At 43.0% G+C, this 21489-nt stretch overlaps 1 protein-coding gene across 4 annotated transcripts in view; it reads left to right on the forward strand.

Moving 5' to 3' along the window:
• Nucleotides 1–20731, forward strand: part of SLC8A3 (solute carrier family 8 member A3) — a 454394-nt gene extending 433663 nt beyond the window's left edge. For 3 of the 4 annotated variants that reach the window (XM_085627129.1, XM_085627128.1, XM_085627130.1), the window contains 3 exons: nt 3905–4004; nt 9919–10191; nt 17711–19466. In XM_085627129.1, the coding sequence (XP_085483255.1) occupies nt 3905–4004; nt 9919–10191; nt 17711–18087 (750 nt within the window). In that variant the 3' untranslated portion in view covers nt 18088–19466. Of the gene's footprint in view, nt 1–3904; nt 4005–9918; nt 10192–17710 lie in introns of all 4 variants that reach the window. The other variant, XM_085627127.1, reaches the window with a different exon arrangement.
• Nucleotides 20732–21489: the final 758 nt, after the last annotated feature.

Below are 21489 nucleotides of genomic sequence, written 5' to 3' on the forward strand. Positions count from 1 at the left end.
TAAAGTGTCAAGGGATTCCAATGCAGCTTTTGCAGGCCTCTTTTCTAGATGAGAATGTATCTCTAAACTTAAGTACCCATGGCTTTGGCAGGTTTATACACCTCTTTTGCACCTGGCTGATGTAAAATGGACATTTTAATTAGGCAAGCTATTGGATTGATTGGATCTTTGCTATGCAGGCAATCCTCCAGGGACATACCTACAACTCAATTGCAAGGTGAGCGAGGAGAGGGTAATGACTTTCAATATTTATACTCTAACTCAAGGTTGTAATAATTTTCCTTAAAATGGCAGCAATTCTGGAATGCACTTGATCTAATTATGTTAACTACAGATCTGAGTTTAACCCCTTACTCATTCCTTGTATTGATAAAGCCTCTAAATGTAGATTTCTTATGAATAACTAAATACTAAATCTTCAGACTTAAATAGGTCATGGCAAGGGGAGCATATATGCTGATTTTGCTGGAACCCAGATAACCACGCAAGCAAAAGCTGTTGGATTAAACGTTATCTATAACTTCATCTTTGTCAGGCCCTGCCTTTGGAGTTCTGAATAAGGACTGAATTCAACTCTATCATTGTGGTTAGGTTAGACTTTCCATTGATTTGGCATGGCAAGTTTTGTGCAGACCCATATACGGAAGCAAAAATACTGTTTCCCATTATAACTTCCAATGGAAATCTTTGCTCTCTGCTACAGAAAATAATGCTGCATGGAAATATGTCAAACATGGGATTAAACTAAACCCTTACTCTGAGGAGTGCCTTGGCTTGGTTTGGTGTAAATCTGTGCAGTGTTGTTTTTAAGAATCTGCATTACCAAAGTGGTGCACTTTGAAGGGTTAAACGTTTGTGACATCTTGACTGTTGAAATTTAGTTTTTTGATTTTTCCTATAATTTTACCACCATTTGCCGAATTTGCATAAAATTTGGCACATGCATGTTTAGTTTACTCTTGGTATTTTTAAATTTGCCAGATCTGTTGGGGAAGGAGGAATCACAGTTATAAGGAGGGGGTCAAAAACGTTCCTTTGCAAATACATTTGGCTTCGTTTGACAAATCCGCATGAAATTGGCTAAACATTTAGCTGCAGTCCTTTTAAGGCATGGGCAAAGTGGGCCATTGACCAGGGCTCCCACCTTCCAAGGTCACCCCTGACAAAGAGATTCGAACATTAAGAAGACTCTATTTACTCTTTCTTTTATTCTATCTCAACCTCTCTGCCTCTCTCTCGACTACTCCTGTCATTGTCTCTCTCTACCTATCCCTACCTCACCGCTCTACTTTTCAATCTAGTCCTTCCTTAAGACACCTATTTGTTGCTATTTCATCTGTCTCACCCTACCTTGCTTATCCCTCTTTACCTCTCTAATTCTACCTTCCTCTAATTTAATCTCCAATCTCTTTAGCCACACAAACAATGTCCTTTGTTCCCTGTAGAATAAATGTACATATGCCTGATAGTCACAAACAATGTCCTTTGTTCCCTGTTATGGGAGTAGAAAAATATACCACTTGTATATCTTAAGAACTTTAGAATGTAATAGTTATCGCTCCTTGAGCTCACACGAGCGGTGTAGGGCGCCTTCAAATAGACAATGCTGGAAGGAGCGCGATCACCAACGAAAGTACCTTCTCGTGGCTCAGGTGGAGAAATGTTTATAGTGTGTGTTTGCTCTGAGATGTACGCATGTAGCCACTGTATGTCCAAACTGTTGATCCTCACATCTTTCAGCTTTGTGAGAAGAAAAGAGTGATCAAAGTCAAGCACAGATGTTACTATTGGTGGATGTGGCCTGAAGATGGAAGGCGCCTCCATTAAATACAGCCCTTCTTTGTAGAACATACAGAAGGCTACTTATCGCTGTATGGTAGTGGATGTTGGTATGTTTCCTTGAGAAGCAGGTTTCTCTGAATTTTGGGGAGCACTGAAATATCAATGTCTGGAGCCACTTGAGATAACCCTGTATCTTCTCAGTGGACAAAAGAGTGGCACTGATATGTATGACTTTTAACCATGCCCGGTGCACTCTCTCCTTACTAAACCCCAAGGTAGGGTTACCAATACACTACTTTATTTGATCGTGGCCCCTGTTGAAGAGGGGCATGCAAAATTCTGGTATGTGTGGTAACTTTTGTTGCACATATTGAAATTCCAAGCTTTGCAGCTAACGTCGTACATTCACAATTTTTACTGGGAAAGTTTTAGCAGTTCAAACCTGCCTAAATTTACAGAGGGAAAAATTCCCAGAAAATAACGAGTCAGTGGGATTTAAGGGCCACATGCATCAAACTGCATTTGCGATTCTTAAATTGCGATTTTTTAGAAATCGCAATTTAGGAATCGCAAATGCTTATGCATGTAGGAATTGCAAAAAAAAATTGCGATTCCTACACATTCCTTATTTGCGATTCGCAAATAAGAAATTGCTTTCCATTCATTCCTAATGGCCTAGAGGCCCATAGGAATTAATGGGAATTGCATGCGCAGGTACTCACAAATTGCGCATGCAATTTCAAGGGTGCCAAAAGGACACCCTGATGCACCCCTGAAATTGCAATTTCAACACATGTTGCACACACACTTGCCCCAAGGACATGTATGTGTGCAACAAGAATTTTGAAAAATGCACTTTTGTGCATTTTTCGAAGTTCTCGCAAATTACCATCAACTTTAAATTTATGTTAATTTGCGTTTCTTAATTGCAAAATCGCAATTTTTGGGGGTTGTTGCATTGCATTTAGGGAATCACAATTTAAGTAATCGCAATTTTAGAAATTTCTTAAATAGTGATTTTTGCATTTGAGATGCTGGATCCCAAAGGCAAAGTTTGCGGTTGCAAAGGGGATCTGCCCCTTTGCGACCGCAATTTACAATGATGCATATGGCCCTTAGTGCACTAAGCAACAGAATCTGCATATTATGGGCCATTTTGCAGGGCTGAACTCGAAATAGCGATCCTTTTTGCATCTGTTAAGTTCCAATCCCCGGGAGTCAGAGTTCAGCAGGTGCGATAATCATTTGCATCTGAGACAGGGCGGGACACTCGCACTGAGTTCCCGAGTGTTACCAGCAAGTACAGACTTGCAGCAGCAGCATTGCTCCTCCAAAGTGGGTTCCTAAATTTGTATTTATACAAAGCTGTTTGGGGAGGGGGTGGTTGAGGGAGGCCCAATAGATAGAGAGAAGCAACCAGTGGCAGTTCTGTTTCTGTCTTGGTGACATCTCACTGTATGCCTCTTTAACTGTTAGGTGCATTTTTAATCCATATGAGGGCAATTGAAACAATGGTATGCACTAAAGGACATTTCTTCATAGTTAAGAGCAAGATACTGCTTACCAGTTACTTGTTGCTTTAGTAGAGCGCTCATACTAGATAAAGCAGCTTCTGAGCACTTTGGGGGAAGAGTGAATGGTTAGCATAAGAGTTGGTGAAGGGGCAAAGCAACAAGGAGAGAAGTCAGCTTCAGGAGACTCAGCATATTCAGATCTTTTAAGTGACAGCCGAGGAAGGTGTTCAGAGTGTGTGCTGTTTCCTGATATTAATGTCCAGGTGGAGAGGTGGTGGCAGGCTATCTAGGGCCCATCAGTTTGGAATAGTGCACCCTAATTTTCACATTTATTTGTTGAGTTTTATGACGCATTCAAGAATGAACATGTGCAGTCGCGCCTAGTTTTTGATGTTGCGGGGTGATTGCCTGTATCTGATAATGTCTCTGCATTGAGTGATTGATCTGTTTGTGATGAGGTAAATAAACTCTGTGAGCAGTGCAGAAAACCCAAACTCACAGCTATGTGACTTTTTCCTGGACACACCTGTCTTTCACTTCCAACCTTGTCAGAACTTTTCATACTGTTTCCCTTCTTCCTACCAACTTCACGTGTTGTTTGTTAACAGAGCACAGTTGACAAACTGATTAAGAAGACGAACCTGGCTCTGGTTGTGGGGACACATTCCTGGAGGGATCAGTTTCTGGAAGCAATCACTGTCAGCGCAGGTGAGTCAGTCACAGTCAACGCAAGTAAGTCAGTCACTGTCAACGCAGATGAGTCAATCACTGTCAGCGCAGGTGAGTCAATCACTGTCAGCGCAAGTAAGTCAATCACTGTCAGCGCAAGTAAGTCAATCACTGTCAGCGCAGGTGAGTCAATCACTGTTAGCGCAAGTAAGTCAATCACTGTCAGCGCAAGTAAGTCAATCACTGTCAGCGCAGGTGAGTCAATCACTGTCAGCTTAGGTGAGTCAATCACTGTCAGCGCAGGTGAGTCAATCACTGTCAGCTCAGGTGAGTCAATCACTGTCAGCTTAGGTGAGTCAATCACTGTCAGCTCAGGTGAGTCAATCACTATCAGCGCAGGTGAATGGGGAGAAGTTTTCAATGTTCTACTGTTGTGCACCAAAAGCACCTATGGGACAGCCTAGAGCAAAGCCGTTGAGGATTGGACCTTTCCAGGGCTAATAATCTCTGAAAGTATATTTATTTTTTAATTCATTTATTAGCAGTTTTCGATAGCACAGACTAGACCCAACGGGTAACAAAGTGCTTTCGAAGTATCCAACTTACTGATAGCAATTTACCAATTAGTAGTTCCATTAGGCAGATTGTGTATAGTCTATGGTAAATATAGTAAAACATGGAGAATTAAAATATCAAATAATAAAGCATGTTACATTCCCGTTTACATAACTTAGACATATAAGCAAAGAATGAATGGTCTATTTATAATGACATAGTATAATCGTGTAGTAATAAATAGTAAGTGAAAAAATTACAAAGAGTGGGCCTTGAGACTCAGTGACGACCATAACTTCCTAGCAGCCTTCATAAAGTTTCAGTTTCTTTTCGACAATTTTTCTATTCCATAAAAAACTCCATTGCGTTGCCCGTCTGAAGCTCTGCTCACTCTTACAGTAGGTATCCTACCACCCTATACTCAAGTTAAAAAGAGATGATCTGGACCTGTTGGTCCAATGGGAATATTAATTATTTTTTTATGGACCCTCCCACACCCTATTGGTGACATGCTTCATCAGTGGGTCGGATCCTGGTCCGTATAAACAAAGGTGGGCTCAACCATCTTCCCAGAAGCACTTTGACTAGTGATCTAATCCTGACCGGTTGAGTACAGGGCTGATATTAGCGCTTTGGCACCCAGTGCGACAATCAATTTTGGAGCCCCACCCCCCCATGACCTCCTTGTCGAATTCCCTCATGACCACCGGGCAAAAATGCCCCTCATCTCTCTATAAACACACTCTCACATACATTTAATTTATCTTAAAGCACCGGTAAAGGCTGGCTTTGCTAATAAGAATGTTAATCTACCCAAACAAACCCTTTTCAGCAGCAATAGGAATAGATAATGAAAAACTGGGGGGAAAAACATAACGTCCTAATCTATTTTATGCAATAAGCATGCAGCTCTCTGATTGTAGTGCATAACAGTGTCTGTTCTATATTAGGGTTTTATCTTATGAACTGCGGTACAAAAGGATATCTGTGGCAAAAGCAGTAATCCACTCAGCTATCCATATGAAATACAGATCTCTGATCTGCACGGTACGAGCTCTTTCCACCAGGTATATTAACCTTCTGCACTACTTTATGGCAAGTGAGGACAGCCACTAGACACAACTCTGATCTCTCTCTCTTGCAGGAACATTAATCACAAGAGGTATCTTGACATTTTTAATGCTGCCTGAAAATTGGATGCATAAGAAACTCTGCTGCAGGTGTTTGTAAATTATAGGTTATTGCTAAACACAATGGCCCCCCTGAGGTCAGCACCCCCCTCCCCAAGTCAGCACCCAGTGTGGCCACAGCAGCAGTGGCACTGCCCTAAAGCCGTCCCTGAGTAAGTGTATATTGAAAATACTTCATGGTTACCCCAGTATCCTTTTATTTTGGGTTCCACTCGTATGACTAAAAATTCTGGTCATTTAGGGGGAGAGTTACTATCCCTATACCATTGAGCTAAGTCGACATGTTTCAGCACTTTTTTACGGCACTCATGGGATCCCAGGCTTTCATCAGGACGGATTGTGAATCCCTGTTTTTCCAAATTTTGTTATTACTGATTTAAGATTTTAATGTTGAGTCTGTCACATGTAAAAATTAGACTTAGACAAACATACAAAAAAGTGCGAAGCTTGCCTACTTGCCTGAGCCTCTGATAGAGAGGCATGCAATTTTGCCTTGCCTTCTAGGTGTATCCAATCTCCATATACGGGCTGGTTGGATAGGTCCCTGTAGTCACACTCATTCCAAGGATTGTGTGTCACCGACATCCTATAATGCCACCAAAGACGCCTGTGTCATGCACTGTTCACCCATGAGTGACGCCTTGGTGCAGGTGAGGGGAAAACTCGTGAGGAGCTTCCAGGTGGGAAGCAGCAATGCGCAGATCAGACTTTTTTTGTAGAAGCATTGAAATACATAGAGGCTCAGGCTTCTGGCTAGATAGTTTCAAAATGTTTCACTGCATAGTTCTGTAGCTTATTGCAAATAAGCATAACAATGCATACATGTTATTGTTATTTCATGTAAAGGCACAAAACAGGACAATACTGAAATGGAAAAGTGGTACCAGCAGAAGCTAATGTGACAGACCTTTTTCCCTGCAAATAGCCCAAGTGGTCTTCACTGTATTCCTTATTGTCTAGTTCTTTGACATCAGATAAAGCCCAGTCGATGCGCCTAAAAAAACAACCATATAAATAACTAAACTTAATTCTGCCATGGCATAAACTTACATAAAGGTACTCAATTATAGTACTTGAAAATATACGAAAATTATTCCTATCTTTATATAATTTAGCCACTGGATGTACAGAAGACGTAAACTATGGTGACTTAGGGCCCTTGGAGTTGCAGCTCCAGCCCACCATCTGCGACGAGGAGCAGATGAAGCGGAATAAAGTAGTCTGAATTGTGGCCAAAGACTACCAAAGATCAAAGTGGGCCGCAGCAGGGTCTCCTACTTCAGTGGTTATGATGAGACCACCAGGGGTTTCGAAGGACCAAGGGAACTATTCAGCATCTAAGGTTTTACACAAGACGTCCAATGCTTCAGCAGTATTGCAAAGAAGGAACATGAAAGGATGGCGGGATTCAAAGAAGAAGATACCACTTAAAATGAGTGAATTATGAAATAAAGGAAAGCAGGACTCATTTTCCCAAGATTTCTTTGAGCTTTCAAGGATTACAAATGTTGGTCCTATCAGTGTCCACCTCCTACTCTTCTTCTTTTGTGGGCAGTTCTAGTCTAAGGACAGCAGAGTCGAGGAGTACATATGGAGAGAAAGGAGAAACACAAAATAAATGAATTACAAAGTGAAGAAAGTTGAATGTAATGGGTTGAAGCAATTGTTACCACTATTCACTGTTTGAATTTGACCTTAACTCAGGTGTTATCCAAATGTCCTTTGTCTGGGCACATGTAGGGACCTGAAGTGGGTGCCGGCGGACTTATTGTGAGGGAGTAGTAACATTGGTTTCCATAAATGCCAAAGCATTTCCCTCAAGGGGTTACCTGTATGTCCAGATGTCTGTAAAAAACATGCAGCAGGCTGGTACTATTGGAAGAAGGTCGCACACTGAAGGACAGCTTGGATCTTTGAACATCCTTCTTGGTGTTTCTACTGCTTTTCACTTTGCTGCTGATCATCTCAAATTTGTCAGAGAGACCTGTGATTTGTATGTAGATTTCATTTTGGCCCTTTAAGGTTCTAGTTTCCAGCTGCATCGGAGTTCATTAACTCTTTCATGTTCTATTCAGCATGAGTGATGACTGAATCAGGTCAATTTTCCACGTTTTTACAGGACAGTTGAGTACTACTTATTTCTGATATGGTGAATTTTCACCTCATTAAATGCAAACCCCCTTTCGACACATGCAAACCAATGCAGGCCACGTGGCTTCGTCTACCTTTCACATTTTCCATGACAAAATAATAATGACAGTGATTACAAACAGGAAGTCATCAAAGATGGAGGCTGCAGTCTAAGTAAGCTCATCTGGGCTAAGGCACAATGCATCCTATCTGGAGTGGGTGCACAACTAGCAAAGGTATCTGGTTGTATGGTAACCAGGAGTTTGTGTTTAACAGTCATGCAGTTTATTGGGATGCTGTATGTTATAGAGTGGGTATGTGTAGAAGGCAGTCTACCTGGTTTCAGCAAGATGCAATCAAGCTTGAACAGATCGTGGTCTAAGGGGAAGTAACAGACACAAAACAGAAGTAATGAGAAATAGTCCATACTGTAAAGACATCATGGCTTCACAAGGAACAGTGGGTCAATGATCATGTAACGCTGCCGAACTGCAAATTCATAGGGCATCAAGTAGGCAGCAGGTGAGTGCAAAGCAAAGTAAAAGAAAAACGAAGAACACAGAAGATGAGAAAGCAGCTGTGCTTCCTCGAAGGATAATGTTCACACTGTGACCCTCAACATGTGACATCCTCTTCTTCAAGGCCAGGTTTAAGCCCTGGATACATGTTCCCTTACTGCATATATAATGCTGCAGTGCTTTTCTTAAGCCTCCTCTCCCTTGCAGTATCGCTGTGCTTCCCGTGTTCATCAGACAGGCAGCCACATACTCACAGAGCAGCTTTGTGACTCGACAGGTACTTCACTCGTAACATATGTTCCAAGCGATGAAACAGAGAACTCGAGGTCATGCATATGGGAGTTCAGACAGTGAGATGGACCTCTGAGCACTATTCAGGCGTGTCCCAGCCTTTCACTCAACCCTCGCCCACAGAAGCAGGAGCAGGAAGCTCTCACTTGGCTTGCACCATTCAGATAGGCTGTCTGCAGCAGAGAAGGATCAGCCTGTCCACAACCAAGTCTCACCAAGGGCAAAGAACCAGCTGATATAAACAGATATCACAGCATATACAGCCAGTTACAGAATCACTCATATATTCAGAGATTGTGTAATATGGGAGAATTGCAAAAGTGAGAATTGTGCAAGAGAAAGAACAGTGGCTAGTTGATGTGCATTCTCATCGGTCACCTCCATGGCCATGCCCCCTCATCCTATTCTGAAAGGAGTTGTATGTGTTACACTGAGTTTTCCATCATTCTATGCGAACATCCCGAAGATGGGGTTAAATGCCTTAACAATAGGACAATACTTTATGCAACAATAACTTAGGGAGAACCGTCTTGCCCAACATGAAACCCATGATGAAATATTGACTAAAAATGAATTGTGAAGCCAAATTAGGTTACTTCTTGAAGACTTCACATGTCTCGGCTCATGCTGGCTTGGATTTAGAAAAGGATGCAATGGTTAGACTGATAACAATGTCTGTCTGTGTGTAGACCTTGTTAGGCCATGTTCACAAACAACACAGAATGAAGAACATAAGGCAAGAGACAAGTAGTGGAAGAAAAGCTATGTAAAAAGACTCAAATCATTTTGGGATCGATAAGTTGAGAATTTGGTCATATAATAGAAGCACTGACGATATAGGATGTTATCGGAATTGAGAAAAGGGTAGAACGTAGGCACAGCAGTGAATAAAACTAGATGTTATGTTAAAAAAAAACTTAAAAGGATTAAAAAGGAGCAACATTTGTCATTGTTGCAGACTTTAAACTTTTATAAAAATAATACCTTTTTTAACACTGTTAACTATTTTCGTGTTAACCCCAAATTATTGGGGGGGGGGGGTACACTCAGTACATTCATGTAAAGGGTCCCTACGTATCTCATATGTAACTAGTTGATTCTGGTGTTTAATGCTTTTGAGCATTTAAATGAGTACACAGTACAAAATTAACCCGAATATATTTCCCAAAATGTGTGAATTTATACTTGACTTTTGTAAGCACACGAAGCTTGAACCATGGTGGTAGTCCTTGATTACTGTTGTCCTCTCTTTCTTTCTTCTTGCACCAGGAGACGAGGACGAGGATGAATCGGGGGAAGAGCGGCTGCCATCTTGTTTTGACTATGTCATGCACTTCTTGACAGTCTTCTGGAAGGTGCTGTTTGCCTGCGTCCCGCCTACGGAATACTGGAACGGCTGGGCTTGCTTCGTCGTGTCCATCATGATCATTGGCATCCTCACCGCCATCATAGGAGACCTCGCGTCTCACTTCGGCTGCACGATAGGGCTGAAGGATTCTGTGACTGCTGTCGTCTTTGTTGCATTTGGCACTTCAGTCCCAGGTGAGAGTAGAGTGTGTGTGTTGTGACTGTTTTGAAATATCTATGGCTATCATTCAGAATTTAGCCAATCACTTTACTTGGTGAGGCAGATGTTATGAACATTAAACTTCTTAAGGTTCTAAAAGTAGTTTTGTAGAATAAGAGTTGTATATTTTTTTACCTTTTCTACTGCAGGAATTCACAATTAGGAAGAAAGATATTTCACCTATATTATGAAGTTTTAGCAGCTGTCTCACTAAGTTCTCCAGCTCATCTAACCATTAAAAATCCTGCGACACTTGCTGTGCATAGCACGTTAAACCCAACTTAGACCATCTCCTGCAAATTAAACTTAACATTAAAGTTGGCGCTAGGCCTTAATAGCGCAGTTAACAATACCGCCAAAAAGGGTTTAAACACTTTAGTGGGCACCCACCTATTGTGAACCCAAAAAATAAATATATACATTGCGCTTAAAGGAAGAAATGAACTAGATGATGCATCTGATCTCTAGAAGGCAAACAATAAGGTATGTGATGTATTTCTATCAATTCTAACATATGCAGCCGTGAAGGAGGTCACTGTGGTCACATGGCAAAGGTAACTCAAAGCACCACCAAACTCACAGCTGTTTTTGGGTCATGTGACATGCTGCACACTCGCTGCTCCATCAGAGCCTTGCGTATGTAATTTATGCTGCCTTGTAAATATGGAGGAGGACACAGCGCCACTATAGCATCGCATAAAGTAACACGGTGGTGCAGAGGGACCTTGTAAATGAGGCCCCAGGTGGTTTCTCCCAATGCATGTGGGGACAATTCCAAGTGTTTTTGTCCTGGACCCTTATGTTGGAAATGGCAGACCCATAATGAAGAGTGGGAATAAAAATAGTATCCTTTTCCTTTAAGAATTTCTTTATTGACTGTGGTTTGACAGCAAAAACACAAAATAGCTTTTCTTGGGGAAGGAAGGGGTGGGAAAAGAAGGAGTCTAACATTAAAAAAGTATAAATTAAGCGGAAGGATGAATGGGAATGGTTGAGACAATGGACCTGGGTTTCTTCCATTTTAATCTACAAAATGAAAAACGTAAAACAACCCTCATCCTCAAATCAAATTTCGTAATGCCATTCAAAAAGAAGAGATGTTAATCATCATCAGTTCTTTTAATTCCACACGACAGCTATGAATCAGGACATGCGCAGTAGACCCTTGCAACCAGCAATAACATATGCCTCCCGAAACCTTAGGACAAATGCCTGCCATGCTGCCTTTATGGGTGTCCCATTGGCAGTCTCGTAAGCAGCTGGAGCAGAGTGCCCTTCACACTTTTCTACAAACCGTCCGGTAATTGAGCAGGACTACCAGGTCTTATTTAAGAGTTCGAAACATCTCCAGGGTATTGAAACCCATAAATAAGTTTTTGGTTTACATTGTTTATCTACTACAGGAAGAATGATGTTATTTGTGGCTGATCGCTTTCATCTCGTAAAGCATTAAAAATGTGGAGGTGACATTCAAAGCAATTGATGATCTCAGTAAAGCTCTTTTCTGTACCTCATACTGCCTAAGGTACTGAGGGGCATATTCACAAAGACTTAACTCCGATTTATCTCCACCTTAACGCATCAAAAGTGGAGATAGAACTAACACCCCATTCACAAGCTGGTGCAAACTGCAGACATCGCCAGTAGTCCCGCGATAACTGCCCCAAAATTTATCTCCACGGTGGACACCACCAACTAACCCTAATGAGATGCAGAGTAGGCGTTCCCGTGCAAAAACACCCGAAAAAATCACAACACCACTTTCACAACGAACTGCCAGATCTGCGAAGCGAACCAAAAACAGGCGATAAGCTACGGTAGCCGCAGGTATTTAACACCTGCCTTTTGCTGGTGTTAAGCAGGACGACTACCTGCAGCACGAAAGGGAGCCCAGCCCAGAGCCACACCGGAAGACCCACAGATGCCCTGGAGACAATGATCATGCAACACGGATACCCATGAGAGCACAACACCCACCGCAACCACCCCAGGCCCACCACCAGCCCCAGGACCCGTCCCGCCCCCCCCCCCCAGGAACACCGCAGAGGCAGCATACACACGTGTGGGGGCTCGTGGGAGTGAGGAACAGCTGTGTGGCAACGTAACACATAGTGAGGCCGCTCATGTGCCCTGTGATTGGCATATCATCCATGATGCAGACATCCCACCACACCCACAACAGGCCTCTGTTCATCTCCTGTATGCATGCATATGGTGAAGTCACTGTAGGGATGAAAGGTCCTTTGTCTGAACTATCAGGGGGTAGCACATCTTCCGCTCTGAGCAGGAACTTGCATGTGGGCAGCACCCCCTGACAGATACGATAGCATTTGCTTGTGACTCCCGCACTATGCACTGCCCGACGTGAGACCAACCTGTACACATCCCGCATGCAGAAGTCCTCGGTCGTAGTTACCGTGCGTGAAATGGCCACAAGTACTTCCACCCCACCCTTGGCCTGCACCCGTTGCACACAGACACTGCTCATAGCACCGAGCTGTGCCATTTCATCCACAGGACTGGCGCTGGGCAAGCCTGTGCCGCTTCAAGCAGAGCCACTGACGCAACGGCAGACCATCCCGGACACATGCTCGACTCCAGTCACGTGGAGCTGTACAGTGCATGTCTGCTGCATGTATTGGGGGCACTGCCGTTGACAGTGCTGCAGATCAGTTACCGGCTGAGCTTCCGCCTTGCGGACGCCACCTGTGTTGCATTGTCGCTCGTGCACATTCGAGTGGTCCATGGATGTCTGCATCTCTAAAGTGAAGGTAGCTGACCTGGATTACGACGTGTGTGTGCGCCCCCTGTTGGACCATGACCTGGAGTGTCACCGTGATGCCTGTTTATGGCATGCATGGATGTTTGGCATGCAGGCTGGAAACTGGACCTGGGAGATTGCACGAGTCGTCTTATGCAGTGAGCACATTGAGCCACTACCCAATTGGGCTTTGGTGCACATTGGGTCCAGTGGTTTGAGTCTGCACATCTGTCTGGGTCAGCTGATGGATTACGTCGACATGTCAGATGTGATGGGCAGCGATCGCTCATTGGAGATGTTGGCCTACACAGCTGCACTCGCGTTCATGGACGAGTGACAAGTTACCTGCAGCCACAACTGGATGTGACCCATTGCACGTGACCTGACGCCTGGTTGCGTGTTTGGAATCTGGTCACATGTCCCAAAACGACAGTGGACATGGCTGTATTGGCCTGGACTTATGTTCCCGGCGCGGACAATCAACGCGGGTTGGCACTGACTTGTGTTAGTAATGGACTCCCCCGAGGTGGACATGGGCGTTTTCCCACGTTCCTCATTCAGACATGCTGCTGAATTGGTCTGCATTTCATGGCACTTCTCTTGGCCGTAATGACACGCACTTGTTGATAAGGTTTTCTCATTTTCACTTGTCTCTAACTGTGTTATGTCTTGATTTCTATGCCAATGTGTGTGCCACAGACTCACTGGCTCCCTGCCATACGTGCATTGCTACCCTATCAGGACTGTGGGTTTGGACTTGTGCATTATCATGTCCCTGTTTCGTGCTAAGCCAGATGCGTATGGCCGTTTACCGGCCACAGGCAGGTGCACTTGTGTCCTGTGTTAGGTTGTGCAGATGGTGTTTGTACCACATTGTGTTCGATATTGGAGTGCACTGCTTCCTATATGTGTGTGCTGCATTGTGTGTGAGATGTCCCTTCAGCTTTGATTTGGCTCACCCTTCTCCCTTTCAGGCAGTGTGGTTTTCACTTATGTGCTTGTTCAGTGGTGCGATTTTGCTGGGCTGTGTGACTTGTGCTCCTGGTTGGTGTTGTTACTCTTGGGCATGGTTTGTCTGCAGTTGTGCTGTGCTTAATTGTGCATGTGTGCCATTGTGGCCATCTCCCCTGTCCCCCCAGTCCCTGCCTCTTCCTCTTCCTGTTGCTGTTGTGTCTGTTGTTTTGGGCAGTTTGCGGTCCCCGAGTCCTGCCACCATCTCCAGACTGATGTGGTGGACACCATTTCCTCCATGTCATCCAACTCCTGGTGTGGCGCTGGACTGCCACCTCCAGTGTGCATTGCTGCCTTCCAGTTGTTGGCGTGTTTCTGCTTGTTTGTGCCTTTCACATCATTCCGGATGTTCTGGTTTTCTTCCATTATCCTCCTCCGCTCTCAGGCTGCATTCACCTTGTCCAAGATGGCCTGCCATGTACAATGTTTTGTTGCCAGTGGGGCTTGTGTGGTTGTCTGCTGGCTCGGGTTGCCTCCATTGTGCTTGGCTGTTATTTTCTGTGTGGTTTGTCTTTTTTTCAGGCTTTTATTTTGCTTATTCCCGCCTTTCATGTGTATCGCGGGCCTGGCGGTGCTTATCCCTGCTTTCCTCATCGCGAATGGGCTCATCACATGTTTTTTCACGTTGTGGTTTGTGTTTTTATCTCCGTCGAGGTGGTTGTATCACGGATATTGTCTGCGGTGTTGGCAGACTATCGCATGGTACCACCTAGTTGTGAATTCTACGTTGACACAGGGTTCTTTTTCCGCGATAGGCTGCGATGTGTAAAATTGCGTTAACATATTTTGGTGCTATTTATCACACGTTCTTGTGAATATACCCCTTAGTTGCTTCTTAAGGACAAGTGTTGGGATTCCCATGAGGACATTTTCCAAGTGGTTCTCCATTTATTAGAAAAATGCGGTTGGAGATGGCTGGACTTTACTCCACAAAGAAGGCATATGCTGGGCTGGGGGAGTGGTTCTAGTTAGGCATTTGACATAATCACAATAGATGTATTAAAGTCAGTGCACCAGCTACCGAACAGAACTCCTCAATGCCTGACCAAATATATGCGTTAGTGGCGGATGGATGCTCCCTGCTGAATAGAATCTTCAGCATGAATAAACTAACGTCAGTCTAGTCAGGTCCACCATGCAGAGAATGGCGAGGCGAACACAGAGAAAATCAATTTGTTATAAAAATGTGACATGCATTAGTGTGAAAGATAACTAAATGGTTATGGTGCCACTGAAGCTAGTGAGGCATGACTGGTTTGCAACCATTTTACATTCTAAAATGGAATGTTTTGATGATTCTCCAGCACTGTTTGCCTTATTTTGAGCATAGACAAAAATACATAAGTTGTAATCCGAGTGTTTGGATGGGAAATAGTTTGAGAGCAGTTGGCTAAATGATAGCCAAATTGACCAGACTTCCACGACATTCGAGTATGCTCCTAATTAAAATTATTTGCATATTTCACAAATATCATCAGTACCACCATTGCTCTGATAATGTTTCCATGTACCTTTTCCAAAGCTTCCAGGTGACAAGTACGTCATTAACGAAGTCCTTTATTCTGCATTTTGGCTCAGTCTAGAAACAGGCATGTTTTATGCAGGCTGTTTCGTACTTGTTTCTACTTCTTGTATTTATAAGTCTGAAATATCAAACACAGTGGCGGCTCGCATAGGGCGTGCTGCGGGGCTGTGGGGCGGGGGAGGGGCAGGGTGAGGGTTAGGGGGTAGTAAACCCGGACATACGACGGAGCGGAGGAAAGTTTCCTCCTTTCTGAGGTATGTCCGAGTTTACTACCCCTCCACCATGCCCCTCCCCGCCCCACCTCACCGCCCCGCAGCACGCCCTATGCAAGCCGCAAACATATTGATCTCCCTGAAGAAAACAAGTGTAGACTTAAATGTACATAAATCTAGTCTCATGTCTACAAAACTGACTAGAGCATGTTCACTTGAGGAACATTTTGCAATGAGTACTTCAGTCATTTGGCAATAAGATTAGATTTTATAGAAAAATCAAAACCAAGACATAAAATATAAAAGGGAACAGCTTACCTTTTATGTGATGTTCCATTTTATATTTTATATGGTAGGAACATATCCAGGGGGTTAGATGTCACCCTGATAGCCAAAAATACCATTGAGCATACTCATTCTTTTCCAAACTCACTGATCTGGCACAAGAATCCATACGTCCCTGTAACCTGCTGGCTGAGAGACAATGCGAAGACCCAAGAAATCCTAGAAAGAGTGTACATTCATAGATCTAGCAGTATTGCTGGTCAGGTGCCTGATATCTATACTTTGAAGACAACCTCTGTCCTCAAGGGTTGCTGGTTGGGCAGCAGAATTGAGGATATGGGTTGAAACGCACATAAAGTGGATTACATTAGAAAAGAAGACGAGTGTCACTCAAACGGTGCAGCCGTAGGATGCTGTGCTAACAGGATTCCCACGGGGCACCTATGGCTCGGGAAGTTAAAATGGTGGAACAAAGACCCCTCCAATCTATTGATATGTGCCATGGTGAAGAAGATCTATATGGTAGGGAGCAGGACCAGTACATGATCCGATGGAAAAGGTGGATCTATGGGTTTGCAATTAATGCGGTGCTGTCGATGACAATAGATCCCGCTGTGAAGTTGAGCACAATACGCGGCTGGGAATGGCCAGCACTGTACCAGCACAATGACCCAGATTCAAATATAAAAGGTCATAATTCATGCGCGACAATGGAATGTGTTCTGGGGCGAGCCAGTCGGAGTTTGATACATCTAAAGTTCACTTTGATGCAGTTGTTTCCTTTTTTCTGACCTGTTCTGTATTATACAACTTTTTTTCATGCTGATTTTCTGCACCCTTTAAAAGACTTTATACGGGATATAAAATGTCAATCCGATATTAAAAGAAAATCATTCTTGTCAGAAATTTTATTTTTTTCGAAACATATGAAAAACTTTGGTTCCTTTTTTCTGTATCGTTTTATATTTTGTTCTCTCCGACATATCTACGTTTTAGAGGTTTTACACTCAGACAACAGAATATAACTTGGCAAATAGAAAATGTATGGAGCACCAAAAATTGCTGAACGGCATGCAGAAAAAATAAAGTAGTTCTAATGAATTATCTGCAAACTTTATATTATATATTAAAACTTTTTTTAAATACTAACTGTATATGTTTAAGTCTTGGACAGTGACAAATGTGAAGTCTGTGGTGTCTTACATCGATGCAAGATGGGTTTTTAGGATAAGCACATTAGATAAATTTACTTGCAACTAATCTAAATGTATCATATTCAAATAGGGTATGGTTTTGGCACTATAGGACCTATGTTGGAAACTGCTGGGTTACATATATTATATCAGGCTCTAGGGAAACAGTCATATCAAATGTTATTTAAATTATGTAAAGAGAGATTCCCAATGCAACAATTTCAGATAATGTTTAACAGGGTATTTATACAAAGTTGTGCATCGTCATCAATCTTGTACCTCAAAGTCAAAAAATATATAAATAAATAAAGATCCTTACCAAGACTAACACGTGCAAATGTAGTTGGATCAATAACAGAAATGATCTCTTGTCATTTGCCTCATGTACCGTTAGGGCAGGCAAAATCTAACGATTTATGCTAGTTTGTCGATATCTATAAAACTACTCATTAGAGGTTCAGCTTTCCAAGAAATTTAATTCATGCCATATTTTTTTTCTCCCCATAGATACGTTTGCCAGCAAAGTTGCTGCCACTCAGGATGTTTATGCAGATGCCTCAATTGGCAATGTCACGGGAAGTAATGCAGTGAACGTGTTCCTGGGCATCGGACTGGCCTGGTCAGTGGCTGCAATCTACTGGGCTTATAAGGGCGAAGAGTTCCACGTATCCGCCGGGACGCTAGCCTTCTCAGTCACTCTTTTCACCATATTTGCATTCGTCTGCATCAGCGTCCTGCTGTACAGGAGGAGACCGCGATACGGTGGGGAACTCGGCGGCCCCAGGGGCTGCCGGCTCGCCACGACTTTGCTCTTTGTAACCCTGTGGCTTCTCTACATCCTGTTTGCCTCCCTGGAGGCCTACTGCTACATCAAAGGCTTCTGAGGTCAGAGAATAGAGAAGGAGAGAGGTCGCTCCAAAGTTACCTCACTGGACTCCTGGACTCCTGCCCTCAAAGACTCTTCTCGCCGAAAATACATTGTTCGATCAGATTCAGCGTATCACGTGAAGAAGAACATTCGGCGAATTATAGAGAGCGCAACACATTTTTATAAAAAGCAGAAAAAAGAAAGCAAACGTCTTTACAGACCCTCACTAGGCCATTTACCAAAATAAAGCTGCAACAGCGCAGTTTGGGTGCAATTCGCAAGTCAGTCAGTCGCTTTCCTAACCATGGTGTATGTTTTTTGACAACCTACCCTATTGATATCAGAGAAAGCTTTTGACTGCCCTTAATGCTGGAACCCAGAGCCTATTTTAAAACAAAGATACAAGAGCACCTCTATGCTCAGCAATGTAATCAGGCCATATTTTCAGGATATTTTATAAGTACAGTATGTGAATCTTTACTTATTTTAATTATAACAACACACACACGCAGACACAATTTTTAAAAAACTTAAGGCTGACGCATGAAGCAACTTTCTCAAATTTTCCTCAGCTAAATGAACTTCTTAACTTCTTATATACAACATATTCTGTATATTTTGAATATGATATTTTATGCACATTGCAAAGGGTACACACGAAAACCTCTTGTGTCAGAACGGAGGATGTAGGGGAAGACGCTAGCTATTTTGTCACCCTATTTCTTCTACCTTCCCGCCAACGCTGGGCAAGTGAATAGCTGTAAAAACATGCTGTCACATTATCATTGTGGTGCTTTTGGATGAGAGTCACTCAAGATAGAGTCTTAAGCAGTTTTATTGAATTAAAGGATACTTTGCAAAGTGATTGGGTTAGTTCAAGTACGCTCTTGATCCATCATCTCGCTCCATGGCTAAGTCTTTCCTTGCATTTAGAGCCATTCTGTCACGCAGTGAGGTGGCAATGTGTCCCAAGTAACTTCATCCACCAATCAAATTGTTTTGAATTGAGACATTTTATTGCACCAAATGAAAGTGTGCGTTTGTTCAAGAGTGCACTGTGTCCACCATTTTGGCCGACACACCTTACTTATGTCAGACATCTTTTCTACGCTGATCTCCATGTCCTGCCATTGACAAGGTTGTTAATTTTCACATTGCCATGCTTTAGACAGTAGGCCAAAATGTCTTGAAAGCAATTCAATTTAAAATTCCACGTGATTCTGCAAATACTATGGTATGTGTTTCCAGCTGACTCTACATCAGTGATCATAAACTGAAATATTGAACTGGGATTAATTCTTATCTATTTAAACATATATTTTATGATGATATATTTTGTTTGTTGCAAAACTTAAGTTCAACATGAAAGTCTTTTCATTAAACAAAACCATATATGAGAGCAACCAACTTGAGACAAAGGTTGTACGTAGAAAAAGCAGAAAGTGTTAAATATCTCTGCAAATAAGCTGTACTATTTATCACAAAAGGCAGTAGGCGCTATCGAACTCTCAATGTACAGTATACAACGTATATGGCTGTATCAAGATGTACAATACTGTACAGTGTATCACAAATGTGGCTGTTAACCTCTCTTCAGTATAACACGTGTCTCTCTCTTTCTCCAGGTGTGCACTGCAACACACGTGTGGTTGTTGGTCCCCCTTGCGGGATTTACTCTGTATCACGTGTGGTTGTTTTTTCACACTCTCTGGGTATGTTCAGTTTATCAGACGTGCGGCTGTATCTCTTTCTCTGGATGTAGTGTGTCACACGCGTGGCTGGTTTCCGCTATCCGGATGTATAGTGTGTATCACACATGTGACTCTTTCTGTCTGGCTGTAACACTGAGACATCCGTCTCTGTCCCCGGATGTACAGTGAATGGTACAATCCTTGCATACTGTATTCCTTTCTCACTATTTCAGGGTTCAGGATGAGCAAACTGTACTGTTGATGTTGCCCTACTACAGGAAGGAAAGGAGGTCACAAATAAGAGCTGAAGTTCTTCGAAAGAGGATTTTTACAATCTGTGATGAAGGACAAGGAGAATAACAAATATAGTCTTCATTAAAATATAAATATATATATATTTATTTTCTTACAAAGAGTCCGTCAGATGGAGAAAGAAAGTGAAGAAGCTTCCTGGTGATAAGATTTGCCTGTTTAAGCCTGCCAAGGGTACTAAAAGTGCTCTTACCAAGTACCCTGTAGCTCGCGCTGCATCACCCTGCCTGTCTGCATCAAGCGGCTTCTCTATTAAAGTAGTTCTTCCTGTGTTCCTCACAACATGAACTTGCTTGTTTCTTGGCCATGGTCAACCCATCTAAGTTTCTTTTGCATTGTTCTTAGTTCATGCTCCAGGCTTTTTTTTTTTACAGTTAGATGTGTTTATTTTGCCAAAGTCATGTACATCTTACGAATCTTCGCATTTTGTAGCTCCTCCAAAATTCGTACTTAAAGTTCGGTTGTAAGAACAAACGTCTGATGATGACCGTTATGGAAGCATATCGAGTAAAGTGGGGTCCTGTGTTAAAAAAGAATCAATGAATGTGCCGTCTTGACTAGCAGAGTTGCTGTGGCTCTCCTTGGGAGGCTCACTTCACAAATCTCTTACCACTTTTCCTGTCACAGTGTTTAAAAGAATAAAGTTTTATTTGTATTACAACGTTACTCCATCCATGATTGGAAGAGATTTATAGATAAATGTTCAACTTCGAATATCAATTTCAGTGTACCACCAAAGGGAGTAAAACAGCTGAGATTTACTGTTAACAGTAAGAGAAAAGTCAAGAGAAAGAATGTGACACAATCAGAGCGGTAGGACCACCCTACGTTGAGTTTGGTAACATGACAAGGAAATCTAATGACTTCTGTACTAGCTTTGAGTCTAATTCTGGTAGCCAAGAGCCAGTCTCAGATTCACAGGTGGCGATGATCCCCCTGACCATCTACACCTGTGAATTTCAGGCAGTCGTCATGGATCCTACACCCTTCTCAGGCCTCTGTGATGCATGTATGCTTTTCATATTGATAACCACTGTAACTTTGGGGCTCATTAGGATGGCAGACGAACTGGAGTCCGTACGCCATCCTGATGTAAACCGGGACCGTCCGCCATACATGCTACGTTCCCGCACACCGGGTCAGGATGCGACCGCCACTGTGGCGGTTAGAACCTGCATCTTAACATTTCAGCGGTTGCTGCTGACAGCAGCACCCGCCGCGATGCAAAAATGCCATGTTGTGCATTTCACAGCACTACGTGGTAGGCACCACACAGTGCCTGCATGTAGTGCTGTGAAACGTAGGGGGGTACCATAGGTACCCCCAAAGTGCACCCTGGCCTCCCCCAACCCCAGGGGGCCCGCAACTGGCCACCAAACACAATCCCTGCCAGCCTTTCCATGGCGGTTCCACTG

The sequence above is a fragment of the Triturus cristatus genome, chromosome 9 (genome assembly GCF_964204655.1).
Source record: "Triturus cristatus chromosome 9, aTriCri1.1, whole genome shotgun sequence".
Classification (NCBI taxonomy): Eukaryota; Metazoa; Chordata; class Amphibia; order Caudata; family Salamandridae; genus Triturus; species Triturus cristatus.